At 31.9% G+C, this 23,118-nt stretch overlaps 1 protein-coding gene across 1 annotated transcript in view; it reads left to right on the forward strand.

The window, feature by feature from the left end:
* Window positions 1-23,118, forward strand: part of LOC139521783 (probable JmjC domain-containing histone demethylation protein 2C) — an 89,694-nt gene that overhangs the window by 11,328 nt on the left and 55,248 nt on the right. Inside the window, exons 2-3 of the mRNA XM_071315404.1 lie at window positions 14,051-14,203; window positions 19,441-19,557. Coding sequence (XP_071171505.1) covers window positions 14,051-14,203; window positions 19,441-19,557 — 270 coding nt within the window. The remainder of the gene's footprint in view (window positions 1-14,050; window positions 14,204-19,440; window positions 19,558-23,118) is intronic.

Here is a 23,118-nt window from a genome sequence, read left to right on the forward strand (position 1 = left end):
GTTCTATTTTATATTCACCAGAGTCAGTGAAACAGACACTCCCCCTCATATACTTAAAATTTAGCAAAAAATATTTCCCCTCTGGTATGAAACATTATTTCTTAAATGAATAAGGAAACAAATTTGCTTTAAAGCTTGTTTTCAGAGTTTCAGAAAATTAAGATTAAAAACATCTGTAAAATATTATTAAAATTTGTTAAAAAGTGTAATTGTCAGGGTGGGAAACATACAATGTATTTCTTGCTCTCACCAGCATTCTGGCTAGTGGCTATTTAATTATTATTGCCAAATAAGGTCTTTTACTGACTATAGCTCAGCAAATTAATCATTACTCTACTTTCTTGTGCTGAAATCTGTGCTAGAAAATCAATTTATATTGTCAGGAAAGCAGGCGAACATATCAGTGTGTACACTTTTATCCTGCCTTTTACAGAAAGAGTTCCATAGGGCATGCACCCCCACAGAATAAACTGATTTAGTATGGTGGGGATGCCATATGAAACTTACCCCTTTTACAATAGAAAGTTTATACATTATGCTTGTTTCATCAGCACCACCAATGAATTTGTCCATTAATTTTCAGATTCATATGTAAACAAATATAACTTCATTATACCAGCTATTTGATAGATAAAAAAACACAAACTAAAATGTTGCCTTCATGTAAGGATCACTCATATCTTCATTTTGAAGGTATTTTGGGAAATTTTGGTTACAACATGCTGTGTTGTTGTATTATTGCCTGCAGATATTTCATTTGAACATCTGCCATTGACATTCACTTGATTTGAACCATAACATAATCTAAAGAGGGACCATCTCAAAACCTTTTTTGATAGACATTTCATAATATTATGAATCACCATTACAATATCTTTGTGTATAGAGATTTAACCAGTCCTTTGAATATACAAAACTAGGTCATCCATGATAAAAGATAGATCTATGTGTTTAAATTAATATTTAGTATGTAAAGAAGATTGCTGTGTACATGAAATTTTTATTAATTATAATAGAATATTGGGAGGTTCATTTAAAGAAGGTTGTACAGAGCTACAATTTATGGGGGATTTTCATTAAAAATATCAATAAATGTTGATTTATTTCTTTTATATTGATCTTATAATGATTGCTTGATTCATAGAGGATGTATGGCTCCATTATATTTATTTCATTCATTACTATAAATCGTAAATGTGATAAAAGTTGATAATATATATGCTGCGCATGTAGGCTGAATTAAAATGTTTTGATAGTTAATTTAACCTTATTTTTATACTCAATTGTGTTTGGTCATGCTGTTTCATCTGTAAAAAACATTTCTAAATGTTTAAGAGCATATTTGAGGCATATCTATTATTGAAATAAGTTGTATGTACATGTATGATATATATATATATATGGAAATAGAGACAATAACTTATGTGGGGAAGCTTAAGATTTCTGATTTTCTGACTAAATAACAAACAACAGCTTTACTGTTTGATGTTAACTTGTTACTACATGCAATATTAAAGCTAAGTAGGTGATGTGAGGTGAACTTTGGATACTAATGTAATTTAAGACGTTGCCGGTGCCACGGAATTTCTCAACAAATTATTGTGTTATGGAAACATCTTTTTGAATAATTTTATCCAATTCTATTCTCCATCCAACCAAACCTGATTTTATATTATTATGATCTCAACATATTAAGTAGCCATGGTCAGTGTATATTTTGGATAGTTTTCCAAGGTTTGTCTTTTTATGTCAGTATTTTGTATTAATGTTGTATTGGTTACAATGAAATACTATGATTACTTTTCTTTGTTAGATTTTGTATAAATAAGAGCGCATTTGTTTCTAACCTAAACGATGTAAACGATTACGCTCGTAGTCGCTTAATCCATTTGTTTCTTACATTTTTTTGTCAACGTTGACATCGTTCACGTAAACGATGTACGCGCAAAGTAGTCGCGTAGTCGTTGATCGTTTATCGTTGAGACGTGTAAACGATCAATTTGTTTCTGCATCTGTCGTTTAAATAATTACGAGCACGTGTTGTTTTCGAGAAGTCCTGGTTATTTATTTCCCGCACTTTTACCTGTTTGTTTACAGTGCGTGAGTGTAATCTTTTTCTGTCTAACTACGTGGGGTCGATTAAGTTTATTAAACGACGCATTTGTTTCTAGCAGCTTAACGTTTACTAAACGATAGTCATTGATGACAAAATTTCGGGTTAGAAACAAATGCACTCTAAATATAGTTCTTGCTCTTGTCTGTATACATGTAGTAAATGGTATTTGTAACATTTTTGTCAGTGATAGATTGAAATCTAACTATACTTGTCTCTAGTAAATAGTACTTGTACAAAACTAGTTGATGGCAAATAGATTGAAAACTAACAGTACATGTCTGTACTGTAGTAAATGGTAGTTGTACCAAATCGGTCAATGTTAGATTGAAATCTTACTATACTTGACTCTGGAAAAGGGTAGTTGTACCAAACTGTTCAATGTTAGATTGAAATCTTACTTTACTTGACTCTGGTAAAAGGTGGTTGCACCAAACTGGTCAATGATAGACTGAAATCTTACTATACTTGTTTCTGGTAAAAGGTAGTTGTACCAAACTGGTCAATGTTAGATTGAAATCTTACTATACCTGTCTCTGGTAAAAGGTAGTACCAAACTGATCAATGATAGATTGAAGTCTTATTATACTTGTCTCTGGTAAAAGGTAGTTGTACCAAACTGGTCAATGATAGATTGAAGTCTTACTTTACTTGTCTCTGGTAAAAGGTAGTTGTACCAAACTGGTCAATGATAGATTGAAGTCTTATTATACTTGTCTCTGGTAAAAGGTAGTTGTACCAAACTGGTCAATGATAGATTGAAGTCTTACTATACTTGTCTCTGGTAAAAGGGTAGTTGCACCAAACTGGTCAATGATAGATTGAAGTCTTACTATACTTGTCTCTGGTAAAAGGGTAGTTGTACAAAACTGGTCAATGTTAGATTGAAATCTTACTATACTCGTCTCTAGTCAAAGGTAGTTGTACCAAACTGATCAATGATAGATTGAAGTCTTATTATACTTGTCTCTGGTAAAAGGTAGGTGTACCAAACTGGTCAATGATAGATTGAAGTCTTACTTTACTTGTCTCTGGTAAAAGGGTAGTTGCACCAAACTGGTCAATGATAGATTGAAGTCTTACTATACTTGTCTCTGGTAAAAGGGTAGTTGTACAAAACTGGTCAATGATAGATTGAAGTCTTACTATACTTGTCTCTGGTAAAAGGGTAGTTGCACCAAACTGGTCAATGATAGATTGAAGTCTTATTATACTTGTCTCTGGTAAAAGGGTAGTTGTACAAAACTGGTCAATGATAGATTGAAGTCTTACTATACTTGTCTCTGGTAAAAGGGTAGTTGCACCAAACTGGTCAATGATAGATTGAAGTCTTACTATACTTGTCTCTGGTAAAAGGGTAGTTGTACAAAACTGGTCAATGATGATTGAATTCTTACTTTACTTGTCTCTGGTAAAAGGTAGTTGTACCAAACTGGTCAATGATAGATTGAAGTCTTACTTAACTTGTCTCTGGTAAAAGGTAGTTGTACCAAACTGGTCAATGTTAGATTGAAATCTTACTATACTTGTCTCTGGTAAAAGGTAGTTGTACCAAACTGGTCAATGATAGATTGAAGTCTTACTATACTTGTCTCTGGTAAAAGGGTAGTTGCACCAAACTGGTCAATGATAGATCGAAGTCTTACTATACTTGTCTCTGGTAAAAGGTAGTTGTACCAAACTGGTCAATGTTAGATTGAAATCTTACTATACTCGTCTCTAGTAAAAGGTAGTTGTACCAAACTGGTCAATGATAGATTGAAGTCTTACTTTACTTGTCTCTGGTAAAAGGTAGTTGTACCAAACTAGTCAATGATAGATTGAAGTCTTACTTTACTTGTCTCTGGTAAAAGGTAGTTGTACCAAACTGGTCAATGATAGATTGAAGTCTTGAAGTCTTACTATACTTGTCTCTGGTAAAAGGGTAGTTGCACCAAACTGGTCAATGATAGATTGAAGTCTTACTATACTTGTCTCTGGTAAAAGGGTAGTTGTACAAAACTGGTCAATGTTAGATTGAAATCTTACTATACTCGTCTCTAGTCAAAGGTAGTTGTACCAAACTGATCAATGATAGATTGAAGTCTTATTATACTTGTCTCTGGTAAAAGGTAGGTGTACCAAACTGATCAATGATAGATTGAAGTCTTATTATACTTGTCTCTGGTAAAAGGTAGTTGTACCAAACTGGACAATGATAGATTGAAGTCTTACTTTACTTGTCTCTGGTAAAAGGTAGTTGTACCAAACTGGTCAATGATAGATTGAAGTCTTACTTTACTTGTCTCTGGTAAAAGGTAGTTGCACCAAACTGGTCAATGATAGATTGAAGTCTTACTATACTTGTCTCTGGTAAAAGGGTAGTTGTACAAAACTGGTCAATGTTAGATTGAAATCTTACTATACTCGTCTCTAGTCAAAGGTAGTTGTACCAAACTGATCAATGATAGATTGAAGTCTTATTATACTTGTCTCTGGTAAAAGGTAGGTGTACCAAACTGATCAATGATAGATTGAAGTCTTATTATACTTGTCTCTGGTAAAAGGTAGTTGTACCAAACTGGTCAATGATAGATTGAAGTCTTACTTTACTTGTCTCTGGTAAAAGGTAGTTGTACCAAACTGGTCAATGATAGATTGAAGTCTTACTTTACTTGTCTCTGGTAAAAGGTAGTTGCACCAAACTGGTCAATGATAGATTGAAGTCTTACTTTACTTGTCTCTGGTAAAAGGTAGTTGCACCAAACTGGTCAATGATAGATTGAAGTCTTACTATACTTGTCTCTGGTAAAAGGTAGTTGTACCAAACTGGTCAATGATAGATTGAAGTCTTACTTTACTTGTCTCTGGTAAAAGGTAGTTGTACCAAACTGGTCAATGTTAAATTGAAATCTAACTATACTTGTCTCTGGTAAAAAATAGTTGTACCAAACTGGTCAATGATAGATTGAAGTCTTACTTTACTTGTCTCTGGTAAAGGGTAGGTGTACCAAACTGGTCAATGATAGATTGAAGTCTTATTATACTTGTCTCTGGTAAAAGGTAGTTGCACCAAACTGGTCAATGATAGATTGAAGTCTTACTTTACTTGTCTCTGGTAAAAGGTAGTTGCACCAAACTGGTCAATGATAGATTGCAGTCTTACTTTACTTGTCTCTGGTAAAAGGTAGTTGTACCAAACTGGTCAATGTTAAATTGAAATCTTACTATACTTGTCTCTGGTAAAAGGTAGTTGTACCAAACTGGTCAATGATAGGTTAAAGTCTTACTACATGTATATGTGTCTTTGATTAATAGTCAATGATAGATTGAAGTCTAGTTATAATTGTCTCTGATAAATGATAGTTAAAACTGTTTGTCAGTTTGCACCTTTTCAAAATGACTGAAGATATTCTGTTAGAAATGTAGCATGACAGGTCAGTCAAATGAAATGTAATCACATTCACAATTCAGAGATTTGATAAAAAAAAACTCAATAGAAATAAGAATAAACTGACAAATTAGGGGGGAAATCCACCTATGTCTGCCCATTTTCTCAATATTCAGATAAGCTGTTGATGACAATTAATCTGTAAAGCACTTAAAGTAAAATTGAGAATATTTATTTAGAAATTTAAATCTTTTTTGGGAAAAATTAACAGAAATGAAAAAGTTGAATTAAAATATATGCAAATTTTTATAGTGTATGCTCGATCATCCTAAAAGATACAACAGGATAACAAATGAAAATATGAAAAGATTAGAAATAACTATAAGAATAAAGATTCTTGCCTTGAATGTTATTATTTTAAGAAAGAATTTAGAATAAAATATTAATTAGAAATAGAGATTTTGTGACCATATTATTGATATAATAGAAAGTATATACATAGGAACAACAGATGTATGAGGCAACAGATGGTATTGTGTAAAAATCAATGTTTATAAAACCATTTCAATACACAAGTTCTTTGAATATTCATTATGTACTTATTATTTTACTTTAGGTCTTTTAAATAAGTGTATTGTCAACTTCAAGAGAAGTATACTGTTGTAAAATATAACTGTTAATTCAGCAATTAATTTGGGGATATATACATAGTACATACACTGAGTGTACCAGCAAACTTTCCTTTTTTATCAGAGATTTCCCCCATGAGAATTAACATGACACCATCATTATTTTAACTAAACCTGCAAACATCCATTTAAAGGAGATAAAATTTCGTGTAAACACATTAACAGATGAGTATTTATTATGATCAACAAATTATTACATCATATGAGACTAAACATGAACTCCGAAGTGTTCCTCCCCTCACTCAAAAGTCCCCAGTGTTAGAAGAGAGTTATCACCACACACCTCCCCACTCTATAGATATCAATCCATGAGATATTATATATATATATATATATATATACCCTCACTAGTCCCCAAGTTACCAATTATCTATCTCTACATAGTTCCCCATTTGACAGATATTAATCCATGAGATACTAAGTATCTTCCCCTCAATAGTCCTCAAGTTACCAGATATTTATCTCCACACAACTCCAAAGTTGACAGATATCTATCCATGAGATGCTAGATATCTTCCCCTCACTAGTCCCCAAGTTACCAGATATCTATCTCCACACAACTCTACAGTTGATAGATATCAATCCATGAGATACAATATCTTCCCCTCACTAGTCCCAAAGTTACTAATTATCTATCTCCACACAACTCTACAGTTGACAGATATCAATCCATGAGATACTAGATATCTTCCCCTCACTAGTCCCCACGTTACTGGATATCTATCTCCACACAACTCCCCATTTGACAGATATCAATCCATGAGACACCAGATATCTTCCCCTCTTTAGTCCCCAAGTTACCAAATATCTATCTCCACACAACTCACCAGTTGACAGATATCAATCCATGAGATACTAGATATCTTCCCCTCACTAGTCCCCAAATTACCGGATATCTATCTCAACACAACTTTACAGTTGATAGATATCAATCCATGAGATACTAGATATCTTCCCCTCACTAGTCCCCAAATTATTGGATATCTATCTCAACACAGCTGTACAGTTGAAAGATATCAATCCATGAGATAATAGATACCTGTCAACTCACCTGTCCCCAAGTAACCAGATATCTATCCCCACAAAAATCCACAGTAGACGGATATCAATCCATGAGATACTAAATATTTTCCCCCTCAGGCTAAGCGTTTTACTAGTCCCCAAGATACCAGATATTTATCCATGATATACCAGATATCTATTCCCTTACTAGTCCCCAAATTAATCCATGACATACCAGATATCTTGTTCAGCCAACAAGGCCCTGAAATAACAAAATATAAGCCCATTCTATCTTAAACTTGAAAGAGAAGTTTTGAAAGCCTCAGTGGCTCGTTACTGCATTTCTCCTGGCTTTCTAACTCTAAGGACAAAGGAATCTATTGATCTCAGCCATGACTGATCATTTGACCCTAATACAATGTTGGATACATATAAGCTAGGTATGATTGCGGTCATCAGATTCATATATGTAATGAAAATTAAATGTGATCTTTATATCCAAAATAAATATTGCATTATGCAATAAATTTAAAAAATCTGAAAAGCTGCTTATGTTAGTTGTTTTCCATTGTTGTCAAAGTATTAGATATATAAAAAATTTGTGTATTTGTCGTCTTTTCTTTTTGAAGACAAGTTTGAGTTCTGTATTAAATTATTCAAATCCAAATGGAATTGGATCGAGGCCATTTAACCTGCATTAGAAACTTTGAGTTTGAAAGGAAAATGCATCAAGTTTTACATTATTTTACGTTTTAATGATTCAATCTTCATAGAAGATCACTAACCCAACACATGATTTGATAGGCCAGTAAAAAAATCCATACGATAATCCTTAATAAAAATACTCCCAAGTTTGACGAGATATATTTAAGGTCTAAAAGATTGTTTTTGTGAAAACTGGTAGTGGTGTGATGTAATCATAGATAAACTTGGTCATAGCCTGTACGTGTCTATCCAAATGTTTTAACTGTATTGTTCTTTTTATTGTATAAGTAGCTGGTCATATTTACTTGTGATAAAAGTGGGATTTGTCAACACTAAAAATTTCACAGAACAAGGTTTTATTATATCAGTATTTTAATACATCTTTTGAAATATACCCATGTTTTTACTTTGGATTAAAATCTTTGTGCTTGACTTCACAACATTGCTTTTACCATTACAGGTGTGTTTTACCTTTATCTACTACTATGATACACTACTCTACTTACATATGTACACAAACTCGATGTGTTATTGATTGTTTGACATAAAGTTAATTAGCAGTTGTCTCCCTTTAACTGTATTTTTGTATTAAATTTGTTATCAACTGAAAAATTTCACTTTCTAGAAAATGCCATGAAAAATGATTGAACTCTGGTCAAAAGGTTTAGCTTTGTTTATTTTTAATTTTTATAAAAACTTATTAAAATGAAAAAAAAGAAGAAAAATAAAAGAAACCTGATCCGTGTGATAGCAGAGGGAAAAGGGGAGGACACATTGTGTATGGGTCATTGGTCTGTTATTTTTAAATTCAAAAGGTTTGAAATAACTGTATAAAATAAATAAAAATTAAATGAATGTATGAAAAAACTTCAAAAATTAAAAGCAGTTTAATGTGTCCTACATAAAAACAATGTGCATATATTTGATAAATAAAAGCTGTTTGAAACATAAATACACTACAACAATGTCAACATTTGTTTACCGATTTATCAGATGTTAACTATAGTTAAGCTTACTAAATGTATATATATCATTTTATTAGAAGGCTTCATTAAATTTGGAGGTCACTGTAAACTCTTTATTTTTTAATCAGAATAAAATCCATAACTCCAAAGAAGTACGTCCGATAAGGACCGATTTTGGCTTCAAATTTCAAGTTCACCTGACGAAAGATTTTGGACACTTTTTAAACACTTAAGTGTCTATTTTAGTTGAATCAATTAGTGTATATGAAAGATTTTAACTAATTGAGTCATTAAAAACGCTCCTATTCAAGCTTAAATATTAAAAATCTATCAAATATGCCTAAAAATGTCACTTTTCAGATGGTTTTTGTCAAAAATGAAAGTGGCTGCATATATGTGTTCATCCTCAACCAATATATATTATCATCAAATACAACTTTTCAACATTTCAATATTAAGAATGAACACAAATGCGGCCACTTTCATTTAAGACGGAAACCATCTAAGATTTAACAAAAATGCTAAACATGCTAAAATAGTGAAGATTTCAGTAATTTAGCACGACTTAATGATGCTTAAGTACCCGATATATGTGCATTGTATTGTCAAAAATAGCCCATATTTATGTAGCAGAAGCATTGTACTTTCCAAAAAATAACTAAAAGTTTACATTTTAACAATTTTATAAAACGGCTATATTTTGGGGCCAAAAAGGGGTCTTACTCGACCTACTCCTTTGAGTGGCTTCCAATATTTCAATATGTACCGGTACCTTGAAGACTTTTTCATGCTCAACCTGGGTAAACTGTCATGACTGTGTACTTCCTATACAATTTAGTACACCAATGTTATCAGTAAAATGTATGCCTTAATATAGCTATTCTTTGTTTTTCACTTTAAAAAAATGTTTTGTTTATATTGAAAAACCTAAAGAGCAATTGTTAAAAGATTACTCAGGAGCTCACCTGGGTGAAGTTTATACTTCCATGACTTGTGTTTTATTTCACAGAAAAAGGGGCCTTGGTGGACGAGTGGTTTAATTAGTTACTACTGTAATCACTAGCCAGTCAACAGTGAGGTTGTGAGTTCGAACCCCGCTCGTGCGGGTCACTTGACTCCAATCTTAATTGACTAGGATTGTCAGTTTTCCTATCAAAGGTCAGTGGTTTTCTCTGGGCACTCCGGCTTCCTACACCGATAAAAACTGGCCGCCACGAAATAGCCTAAATGTGGTGTTTTACAAAAATTTAAAAAGTCATAAAATCACAGAAGTCTAGTGTTTAAATTGTTGATTTTAAATTTTTGCTTTGATATAAAACAACAGATATTTGAAGAACAAACAAAATAAAATGTAACAGTTGTTATTCATGAATGCAGAATAAACACCAATGAGTTTCAAGCAAGACTGCATTACATATATTTATATAAATCTACTGAGTAGAAGATTTCGTGATATAATTATATAGTAGTTACAAATGTACATAGATTCAAAACTAAGTGACAGATGTCACATTGGAGTAATGGCAAGGTATAACAAATAATGGGATACACATAGAAAAATGATAATAAAGGCAAATATTTTGTTGTGACAATGCTCTTGACTCAGGTTTGAGAACAAAATTAAGTTACTAGGTATTAGATTATTTTGTTTCATTTGCATTTCTTTGCTCAAGTGTTTCCTTATATCTGGCCTATCCTACCATGTATCATATACACTATTTCTAAAATGTATATCAAAAGAGCCAATCAGTTTCAAAGGTCATGATTAAATCCTGATTTCTACATTCAGAGGATTGGCTCATCCAGTTGCCAGTAACAGGTCCTTCTTATGGTATTATATGTAGGAACAGTTACCAGTAACAGGTCCTTGTTATGGTATTGTGTGTAGGAACAGTTACCAGTAACAGGTCCTTGTTATGGTATTATATGTAGGAACAGTTGCCAGTAACAGGTCCTTGTTATGGTATTATGTGTAGGAATACTGTGGATTCATTTATTTTCATGGGTACCAATTTTCGTGGATTTAGGAAAACTTGCATGTTCGTTGATATTTAATTTCATGGTTTTGCTGAAGTTTGTATACCTGCATATAAATAATTTGTTATTCGTTAAACATTTGAATTCATGGTTCACCTTTACCAATGAAATCCACAAGAATTGGTATCCAACGAATAATACTGAATCCACAGTAAGTTAACACTTCTTCTGTCATTTTGTTTTTCTTATGCTACTCCTGTTTGACAGTAGATCTTTGTCTTGGGGATGTGCTTTTGGCAATGATACCTGATAACTTCCTGGTTCTATACTGCTATTTTATTTACGTACAATGAACTTAACTGATTTGAATAAAGGGATATGTTATATATAGATGTACATTAAACAAATGGCCAGCCCTACAGAAAATTAGAGTTTTCAATTTTCAAACCTGTTACTGCTAAGATAGCTTGAAACACCAAGTAATAACATAATATTTAAAGTTAATAAAAGGTCTGATGTATGTATACCTGTTAGATATTTGCATAATACATAGTTATGAAATGCACACTGAATCAAATCTATTCAGATTTCCTTTTACTATGTTGTTAATCTGCCAGTTAGAATCTGAGATATTCATAATTGATGGTACACACTTATATGTGTCTGTAACAAGTGTATTCTTGCTGTGAAAAGCTTTCTACAGCTGATTCAGGTCACAACACTTAAGATTGGCTGGATACCAAGAAATTGATTATTGTAAATACAGGGGGAAATCTCAAAACAGTTTCTTTTGTTTGGCCTTGAGGAAAAATAAATGGCTGATTTTAAGATTATAATTCAAACAATTTTGCAGTATAACAAAAGACATGACTGAAAAGGCTATCACTGATATCAAATTTTCGGTGCAGGTTTTGTTGTAACAAAAGTATTATTGTAATTGCATAGTTTTATCTGATAAAAAAAAAAAACTGTTGGAGTTTCCTCCCTTATTTCAGTAAACATGAAGTTGTTTATAACTTAAGTGAAAGAAATTACCTCACAGCCAGATCTGACTTTTGGGTCCAACTTTTCATATAAACTTTAGATCATAAACAAAGTAATTGCAGTACAATATAAAACCCTTTGAAAGTTCAGTTAAATAATTGAAAAAAAACATGCACTGATATATGCCAATGGGGTTGACGGCATATGTGAAAAACAAAATAATACTTTACATGATACACCACAAAAAACAAACAAAAAAGATATATGATATGAAGAGTTTTCTCATTGGCACTTCTTTTTTTATATCATGTAGACAGTAGTTGTTGAATTTAACACACAACTGAATATTTTGCCTATTTTTCTAACTGATTCATGTTATTTTCTTTGTTCATTTAGTACTTTATGGTGTAAATATAGCCTTTGAATATACATTTTAGACTTGACTCATACATCACACAACATTTATTTGGGACATTTATGATTATTGTTGTCACCTGAATAGTGCATTTCTTGTAAATTCAATTGTGCAAGACCTGTATTTTGTATGTAAATTTATAACTTGTTTTATCATGCTTTACAATACTTAAACCTTTATGGGAATTTGAAGTGAGATGAACAAAAAATAAGCAAAACAAGAGGGATTTTTATTAAATATGTAGTTTTCAATAACTTTCACTTTTTTATTCTTGATAGTCTCATTGACTTCAGGGTTTTTTAGTCTTGTCCTTTGATGATTGTGTACTTTGCATGTAGACAATGAATAGTATTGTGGGTACTTTTAAGTATTAAATTGTTTTACATTTCTCCTATTTCCTGTTTGTATTCTGTTTATAAAAATGTTTTTGATAGATTGCATTTCATATTGCTTCTCAGTTCTGGGCTAGAAATTTGAAAACTTGATGTGAAATAATGGGATGTGGTATAAAGATTGCTGTTGTACTGTTTTGTTTCCCACGCTAGTCTAATAATATCTACTTGCATCTGGGATCTTATTAATTAAATCTGGAATGTGTCAAGTGGAGAGAGTTAATTGGTTGCTCTGGTAAATATCAGCTATACTTTACTTTTTTATGTTCAGAAATAATCTTTATTTTTTTATGATGTAGACATAAATATTTTGACTTTTATACCTCCACATTAATCAGCAGGTATCTGTTTTCTTCTGTAGATTTATATAGAGATTCACTTCAGTAAATAGTTCTTGTTAGATACATCATAATTACTTCCAAGGTCTCAAAGTTCATCACCTTTAAGTTACTACAATTAAAAGTAAAAGTGACTGTTTTGATTTAGTTAATTATGGATTCCTTGTTGGTTGGATAATAAGAGAAAACTATTATGGCATGTTTCTGTAGTAGCAATTAAATTTAAACTTAGTATATACCTACTTTGAAAAAATTGAAAATCCCATTATTTCTCCAGTACTTTGTTAATATATATATATAAGTCACTTTCATTATTAGTTCTTGAAATGTCAAATAATTCAAGCAATCAGAGAATTAGCATAAACTCATTGTTAAATGAAATTCTCTTGAATTAACTACATGTACAATAAGTGCAGAACTTTTGATTTCTAAATTTTTATAACAACATACTTATATCATGAATTCATGCATTAGAATAATCCATTAAGTTCGGTAAACAATGTTTAGGTGCATTAAGAATTGTTGAGCATTGTTAAGCATGTATAATGTATTATTTATATTTAAATGCACTTTTACTAAGTCAGCTATCAGATATTTCATGAAAATAAGTACAAATGTAGGAAAAGGCATATACAGTATAAGAAATGAACAAAACTGTGTGATTATATGATGATGCTTACAGTTACTGAAAGCAATCTCAAAGTACTTACAATGTTTATTTTGAACTGTTAACATATGGACTAGCATATGAACAATAAACCTCTGGGTATATGTATTATACAAATCAGGGTTTATATTCATAATCATTAACCTATTTAACAATTGACTATGCATGTAGTATTTCTGTGGACATAAAATCTTAGTAGCAATATATAATAAGTGCATGAAACAGATTCTTCAGAAAATCAGATAGTAAAGCACTAATTACATGATCTTCAGATGCTTGCATGATTTTAAACCATCAAGAAAACAGAATAAAACATCTGGTAGAGCATTCTGCTGCATAGTAATTAATGATTTGTAGAAAGACGCCTACTTCCTTCTTCCATATAAATGTTACAGTATTGATTTGTTTTAATCATATTTTTATTGTTCTACAGATACTAGTTGAATTTGATAATCAAGATTGGAAAAGAAGAGAGTGGGTACGAGTTCATGACATATTCCAAATATTTCTTGTTGAACATACAGTAATTTGGGCAGAGAGAGAGGACCCTGAGGAACCAAAAGAAACCGTGTTTTGGCCAGCTTTGGTAAGTGTTATGATATACATGTAGCTCTGTGCAAATACAAGTTATATTTTCTGAATTTGAACATAGCCATTTAATTTTGAGGATTTTGTCCCCAACCCCTGTTCCAAAACAACTTGTTTATGTGACCAAAATAGTTTGGGTGGTGTCATTGTATGGATGTGTTATTATAGGTGTCTTGAACTAGAGTAGTTCTTTGTTTTCTGTCTTTGTTTATGGGGTGTTGTAAGGATGAGTCAGGTGTTGATGACTGGTGTGATCACAGAAAAGTATGGTGTTGATGGCTGGTGTTATCACAGAAAAGTATGGTGTTGATGGCTGGTGTTATCACAGAAAAGTAAGGTGTAGATGGCTGGTGTTATCACAGAAAAGTAAGGTGTAGATGGCTGATGCGATCAAATCCTTGGTGCGATCATAGAAGAATAAGGTGTTGGTGGCTGGTGTGATCAAAAGGAGTCAGGTGTTGATGGCTGGTGTTATCACAGAAAAGTATGGTGTTGATGGCTGGTGTTATCACAGAAAAGTATGGTGTTGATGTCTGGTGTTATCACAGAAAAGTATGGTGTTGATGGCTGGTGCGATAAAATCCTTTGGGCGATCATAGAAGAATCAGGTGTTGGTGGCTGGTGTAATCAAAAGGAGTCAGGTGCTGATGACTGGTGTGATCAAATGGGTCAGGTGTTGATGGCTGGTGTGATCAGAAGAAGTCAGGTGTTGATAGCTGGTGTGATCAGAAGGAGTCAGGTGTTGATGGCTGGTGTGATCAGTAGGAGTCAGGTGTTGATGGCTGGTATGATTAGAAGGAGTCAGGTGTTGTGGCTGGTGTGATCAGAAGGACTCAGGTGTTGATGGCTGGTGTGATCAGAAGGAGTCAGGTGTTGATGGCTGGTGTGATCAGAAGGAGTCAGGTGTTGATGGCTGGTGTGATCAGAAGGAGTCAGGTGTTGATGGCTGGTGTGTCAGATCAGTAGGAGTCAGGTGTTGATGGCTGGTGTGATCAGTAGGAGTCAGGTGTTGATGGCTGGTGTGATCAGAAGGAGTCAGATGTTGATGGTTGGTCTGTTTGCAGAAGAGTCAGGTGGTGGTTGCTGGTGTGACCAGAAGGAGTTGGGTGTAGATGGCTGCTGTAATTACAGAAGAGTCAGGTGTTGATGGCTGGTGTGATCACAGAAGAATCAGGTGTGGATGGCTGGTGTGATCACAGAAGAGTCAGGTGTTGATGTCTGGTGATTACAAAACTCAAAAGGAGTCGGGTGTTGATGGTTGGTTCGATCAGGTGTTGTTGATGGCTGGTGAGGTCATTTTCATGAGGATATTTTGTATGTCTTATAATTTACAGATGAAAAGATTAATGGTAGGGCATCACATTAAAAGGGGAAGGGCTAATGAAAAGTTTCAAGACTGAATTTTACTGTGTCTTTGTGTATTGTGGTGTCTTTGTTCATTTCACATTGGCTAGCGGTAGATAGGAAGGGTGGAGATCCCCCCCTCCAAATTACAAAATAATCAAACAAACACACACATAAAAAAAGGATAAATTATTATAAACTAAATAATTTTCAAAGCGTGTTGAAATAGTTAATTCATATAATATTGGCATCATATAAATTACCTCAACATTATTTGAAATTAAGTCAGTAAGGTTTGTAAAAAAATTATTATGCAGTGGGCTCTGGATGTTTTCGGCTCTTTTGGTCATGTTGTTGTCTCTTTGAAGCATTCACCAAAAGAGCATTAAACCCTGAACGTTCTAAACAGACAAAATCATGGAAGGTCAAATTTGCCAGAGGGTTTTGCAAACTTTATTTTAGCACAACTGTCTGATTAGTAAAAAAAAAATCAGAAACAAATGTCCAAAATAGTTTTGTCTTCTAGTTATGAGAAGAGATCTAGACTTCATGATATTTAGTATAAAGGTGTATTGTAATATGACAATGTGTCACATGCAATCATGACCTTGATGTGACCTTGACCTTTGATTTTGGTCAAAAATGCTGATTTTTATGGGACATTTTCATGTCCCTTTGAAGATTTGGTTATGCCAAAACCCCATCTTACAATTAGTATAAAATGGGTCAGTTTCCCACTGCTCCATTAAAGCTTTTTAGTAGAGAATAAGTTTTGTCCCTTGAGTATAGCCCCTTCCATATCGTTATTTGTAAAACATATAAAAAACTACTGATTCTGATTATTCAAACATATATATGTAGTCTAATTTTCTGGACAATACATATGAGTACTATATTGTGTTTGTTTGGTCCTCTCTTAACTAGTATGACTTCTATGGATATCGAGGAGACATATGTTTAAGTACACAGTTCCACCCACCTTGTGTTAACATAAAAACAGAATTTCAATTTTCATCAACAATAATAGCTCACTCAAACAGGAAGTAATAAGTTATTATGTATCAAAAGTTATTATTTTTTTGATTGATTGTTCTTTTCCTGGAGTTTTTTTTAGAGGAATAAAGTCTATTAGATCAGACAAGTCTTGTCAACTGATAAAAATATGAGAAATCACACTGTTAAAGCCTCAGCTGTGGGAAATTCCAATTTATTGATTAACTTGTTTGAAATGACAGTTTGATCTGAAAGATGCAGATAAAATAACATTAAAACATGTGAGAATAAGATCCTCATCAAGTTATATGCTTCAGAATGCTTTTTGTTTTCATTACACATGGTTCTAGAAGCAGACAAGTTGTTAGGGCCTAATGAAAGTAAATTAAATTGTTATTGATTTTGCCTAACCCCTAATGGATAGAGATTTTTAAAGTAATATTGATTTTGTGATAGACAACAAGGGGTGAAGAGTTGATTTACATTCCTGGGCTCTCATTGGTAATTTGTCTGTATAAAGAAATGTCACTTCCAATTGATTGATGAGATGACTGACCTATTTTATTACCTTTACTGGGGAGAATTTCAAAATAAATTATAAGGTTTCTGTTATGTTAAGTTTTTCTGTTTTGTTTGTTAAGCTTATTTATGGTGTATGGAAATTGATTAAAAACACATTGAATCTATGATTTCTTTGTTAAAAATTGTGTTTCTAGCATGACCTATGATGTGTGAAGAGTTGCGGGCCTTTAACCATAAAAATGAGTTGGTGCAATTTTGAAATGGTTTTCCTTGTCAAAAATTTTATGTTGGTCTATCAAAAACACATTTTCATAAATAAAGGTTTGAAATCAATACAAAAATTCAGTTGATAACCATATTTTTCTGCAACCACTTCCACATTTTTGTGGTATTCATTGATGATATTGTCCTCTGTTATCTATTTGTAATTTGCATTCACATCAATTTTTGAATGTATTTCAGTGGTTATCCTTGGGTGTAGCAACTTATACTGTTTACAGGGTATAACATTTTTTTCTGTCTACTAGGTATACAAATATATGCTGTTGACAGTGAACATGTATGACAATTTATTCTGTCTACTTAGGTGTAACAACTTATACTGTTTACAGGGTATAACATTTTTTTCTGTCTACTAGGTATACAAATATATGCTGTTGACAGTGAACATGTATGACAATTTATTCTGTCTACTTAGGTGTAGCAATTTATGCTGTTTCAGGGTATAACATTTTTTCTGTCTACTGAGTAGCAGTATATTAATTTAATCCGTCTACTGGGTGTATAAATTTATGCTATTTCCTTGGTTTAGCATTTATGCTGTCTACTGGATGAACCAATATATTTTTATTACTGGGGGTAGCAATTTATGCTGTCTACCTGATTTTTGGATGTACCAATTTTATGATGTTAACTGATCAGTGTAGAAATTTATTGTTTTGTTTGCTCTATGAATAAATTGTATGTTGGTCACTGATTGTAGCAATTGCATGTTGTTTACTGAGTGTAGAATTTTGTATTGTTATCTAGATGTATCAATGTCATGTTGTTCATTGAATGTAGAATTTTGTATTGTTTGTTGGGTGTAGCAATTGTATGTTGTTTGCTTGGTGTAGAATTTTGTATTGTTTGCTGGATTTAGCAATTGTATGTCGTTAACTGAGTGTAGCAATTGTATGTTGATATTAAGTGTAGTAATTGTATGTTGTTCACAGAGTGTAGCAATTGTATGTTGATATTAAGTGTAGTAATTGTATGTTGTTCACAGAGTGTAGCAATTGTATGTTGATATTAAGTGTAGTAATTGTATGTTGTTCACAGAGTGTAGCAATTGTATGTTGTTCAACGAGTGTGGCAATTTCATGATGTTTACTTAAAGTGTAGCAATTGTATGTTGTTCAACGAGTGTGGCAATTGTATGCTGTTCAACGAGTGTAGCAATTTCATGTTGTTTATGGGTGTAGCATTTATGTTGTATACTGGGTGTATTATCTCATGATGTTACAAGATGAAACAAGTACTAGTGACATGCTGTTTATTATGCAAGTGGAAGCAACTGTTGTTGGTCTTCCCATGAAATAGCCTCTTATTCTCCCATTGCAAAAGCTCTTCAGACACATGAAATTTTTAACTTTTAGCAAACTTTACGTACTCTCTGTGTACACTAGGTGTAGCAACTTGTTTTGATTACCACCTGTACAATTCATACTATTTACCTGGTATATCAACACATAATGTGGAGATCAGACATCAACTTAGGTTTTAGTATTAGTTACTTGGCTGTCTATCAGTTGTATCAACTAATGAGATCTATTTATGTATCTCAGCAATGAACCTTTATTATATATTCAACAATAACAACCTATCTGAATGTAAATTGTGAATAATTTGTATAGACAACTACTGTATATATCTGTATTCTTTGTTAAGTGTGGTTGTGAGTTCTCACTTTCCTATTGTAGATTATACCAGGTTCTTTGATTGTGTAATCTGTTTAGAAATAGAAACAATTTGACATGATCTGTGATGTTCCTAAGCAACAGTTTGAAATCAATATTTACTTTCATACCCAATACACAGCTGTATTTGATTACATTCATTCAAGGTCAAATAAACAGTTGATAGTATGGACTGTTTTGATAATATATTTCTCAAGACATTTCCCATGAGTGTATTTATGAAAAGTGCAATGATTTTGAAGATAATTTTTATGAGTTTTTGTCATGTATATGAATTTTGAAAAACAATATTTTTTTTCATCAGCATTTAACATTAAAAGGTCAAGATTTGTAGGGTTGTGGTAAATTGGTCTAACCTCTTAGGATAGAGTTATTTCCCTTTCATTGAATTGATAACAAAATAAATTTTGTTTTACAGAATTTCCGTTGCATTGTGGACAGATCAGGTTGTGCTACAAGTAAAAGAAAACCAGTTGAGTTTTTAGTGGACAAGCAGATTGCATTTGTTGACGAAAAGATTATAAAAAGTTTTCAGGTTTGTACATTAAAATAGTAAATATAATTAGAAGTGTAATAAATAATTGATATTTTTGCTATCACCTAATGTTGCTTTCTCCTCATAAATTTGTTGGTTTAACAGTCTTGATGTGCACATTTTTGGAGTTTTTATAGAAAAAGAGAACCTTAAGTCTGTCCCCCTTGCTACTACTTGTAGATAAAATGTTAAAAAAAAAATAAAAAAAATTACATGAAACCCTTGAGATCTATTTCAAGTAGTTGCCATTATAAATGATGAAAATAAAGGCATTATATGCCATAATGAATAAATCATGAAGATGTGGTTACATCACCTTGAAAGTAAGTGCGCATATATATTTTTTTTTATGTAAATTTTTCAAAATATAATTAGCCAAATTAAGGTTTTGATCCAAATTTCACAATTCAGTAAACCTGGAAAAGTGGCATAGTAAGTAATCTATGGACACATATTCTAGTTTCTTTCATGTTTACAAAAAAAGGTGACTTGGCATCTTTACTCATGGGAGGATTTACTATATGAAATTCAAATCCAAAATTTTAATCGATAAATTAAAGGGTAATATCTTGTGAGGTCATCACTTAAAATCTTTTAAAATTTTGGTACATTAATATTTGTAGTAGACATACATTTTGGGGCCCTCTATAGCTTGCTGTTTGGTGTAAGCCAAGGCTCTGTGTTGAATACCATATTTTGACCTATGATGGTTTACTTTTACAAATTGTGACTTGGATGGAGAGTTGTCTCATTGGTACTCAAACCACATCTTCTTATATCTATGTATGTTGTGAGAATCTCCCCCAATGACCTACCTGGCTGGTTACAGGTATAAGATAGTTATATTTATAGAGTTGTTTGTTAAGTTCCTTTAAATCAAGATTATACATTTGAATACTCCCTTCTTATGTCAATATTTGAGTTTAACTTGAACATTATTTGTGCTTGAGAAATTTTCTTTGTTCAGTTATAAAACGTGTCCAATATTAATTCTACCTTTAACACAATCTAACTTTGGTAAATAGCGCTTTTTAATACGTTATTACTTAAGGTTGTGAATATTTTTAATGGAAGTTTAAATATAGAATTTTTTAAACACTAATGCTTTTGAAACTTAATGAAAAGGTATTGTTTACACACTGACATGTGATTGAGCTGTAGTTTTGATAAAGAAGTAGTAGCATAATGTATACAATATGAATTCCTACTTGAATACATTTATGTAATGTCGGACTAAAAGCTTCAACTCGCGATGTAGGACTTAAAGCACTCTGACTTCTTTCCATGCTGCACTATGCTTTACCATGCCAGTGCACACAAACTTTCATAGGCCTCTGTTCAAATGGTCAATATTTGTCCTAAATATGTTATGATAATTTTAGTTTTTGAAATAAAAGATGAAGGGATGAACTCATCATGAAAAGCGACTTGGTGGATCCATAACTAAATTATAAGATATACATTTTTAATAAAAAAAAACATCAGTTTTTTCAAAAGGACAGTTTATATAAGTTAAGTGGTCATTTCCTAAATAGATTTTGGTTTTATAATATCGCTGTCTTGGTGTCTAATTGACATACATTTCAGTCATAAAGGTAAGGTGAAATTTATCCTGACAGTTCTTTTCTAACATGACAGTCCACCCTCTTTTTCATTAAGTCTGCGTTTATCAACAATGATTGAATGTCTATTACATTATTCAAACAACCTACAGGAAACATTATCACAGGTTGTGGGATGATAGTAAAAGCTTTAATGACAAAAAACCTAATAATTTAAGTCAGCTGGAAGATTTTTAATTCCATCTAATGTATGTATGGGAGCAAGTGCAAGGAAATCAATTCTTTAATGTTGCTGAACATTGCAAAAAAAATTGTTTGAAGTGCATCCAAAATGATAAGAGACTTTATTTGTGTAATGGGAATAGTATTTTAATCAGCTTGTCCATGTTTCTGGATAATTTGCCTCAGGCTGTTATAATTATAGTCACACATGACTTACTTCCTGTTATATACTTAAAAAACTAAAGTTAATTAATGTTTAGCTAGTGATGATATGAATAATGTATGATTGTGACAAGGTCATCTTTATAGTCATCTTAAATCAAATGTTCATGTGGAAGTTTGCCAACAAACTCTATCCATAAATTGATTTTTGTTTGAGCTCTGTCTATGCCTGTAAAATAGATTGACAAAGAATTGATATAGATTTACTATTCATGGTAACATTTCTTAATAGTTTTATCTAAATAAAAAACAACACATTCATTCTGACAACTGTTACTTTTATTTTATAGTTAGGTGACATATTGCAGTGGATTAATCTGCTACTTATTTAGCCCATGTATTTATTTATGAATTATTTACAATATAATTGGCAATGTTGGATTTGTCAGATTATATATATGTAATCAGCCTACATTTAATTGTTCTTAGAATAGCCTTCATTTAGCTCAAAACTTGTAAACAGTTCCTCTTTATATGGTTGTTGCTTGTATTTATTCTAAATATTTAAATTTTCATAAGAATGTTATTTTCCCCCAAATAATGACCTTGATGGACAGCAATACATTTCTTCACATAAAACAATTCACTACAACTTTGCAAAAAAAATAAAAATGAAATACTGTAAATTCAAAAATTATTGCATGCATTATTATTTGGATTTTGTCATTTTAGACTAAATTGCGATTTTGTTGTTGTTGAGATATTGATAAAAATCCTGTTTAATTCATATGAAAATTTTTAAAATGAGAGTTTAAATTATTGTGATTATAATAACCCAGTCACATTTTTCGCAAAAATAAAAACATTGCAATAATTTCTAAATTTACAGTACAAACATGTTGATATAGTAATAAACCTGCATACACGTGATATATTGCTACATATATACATAAGATACATTAATAATCATGAGTTTGATATAAACACCCAAATAAGAATTTCTAAAATAAGTTGATATTGAAATAAGGAGGTCACCAGCAAAATAGTTCTTTATTTGGAAAGATCGTCACTTCAGAACAAAATGAAAAACTCATCAGTTTCATAAGGCTGCTATTGGTTTATTGGTCGCTAGAGACAGGAATTAAGGCTCTTTAGTACTATTTTGGCTTGCATTTGAAATAAATTTATAAAAGATATAATGTAAGGGGAAGATTTGATATTACATAATTCTGTCAAATCAGTATTGATCTAGACTAAACTTAAATGTCAAACAAACATCTCACTCATAAATCAATACCTTTTTAGAACTTAAACAATGCTATGAATTTTCTTTGACAAATAAAACTTGTTTTTTTCCTGTTCAAGATTTATGAAGACATAAATTTATGTTTTTAGCTGAATGTAAATATCCATATTGTTATTGGCCATTGAAATCTATTCATACAAATTAGATAAAGAACGTACACCTCCTAAAGTTTTATGAATTCTGTAATAAATGTAAATTAGAATTCACAATGTTGTACACCATATCATTTATCATTCTTACTGTCCATGTTTGTCTCCTTGTTTCTTCAACTTGTCAGACAAGATTTAAAATAAAAAAGATATTTATGTC

The sequence above is a fragment of the Mytilus edulis genome, chromosome 4, assembly GCF_963676685.1.
Source record: "Mytilus edulis chromosome 4, xbMytEdul2.2, whole genome shotgun sequence".
NCBI classification, from domain to species: Eukaryota; Metazoa; Mollusca; class Bivalvia; order Mytilida; family Mytilidae; genus Mytilus; species Mytilus edulis.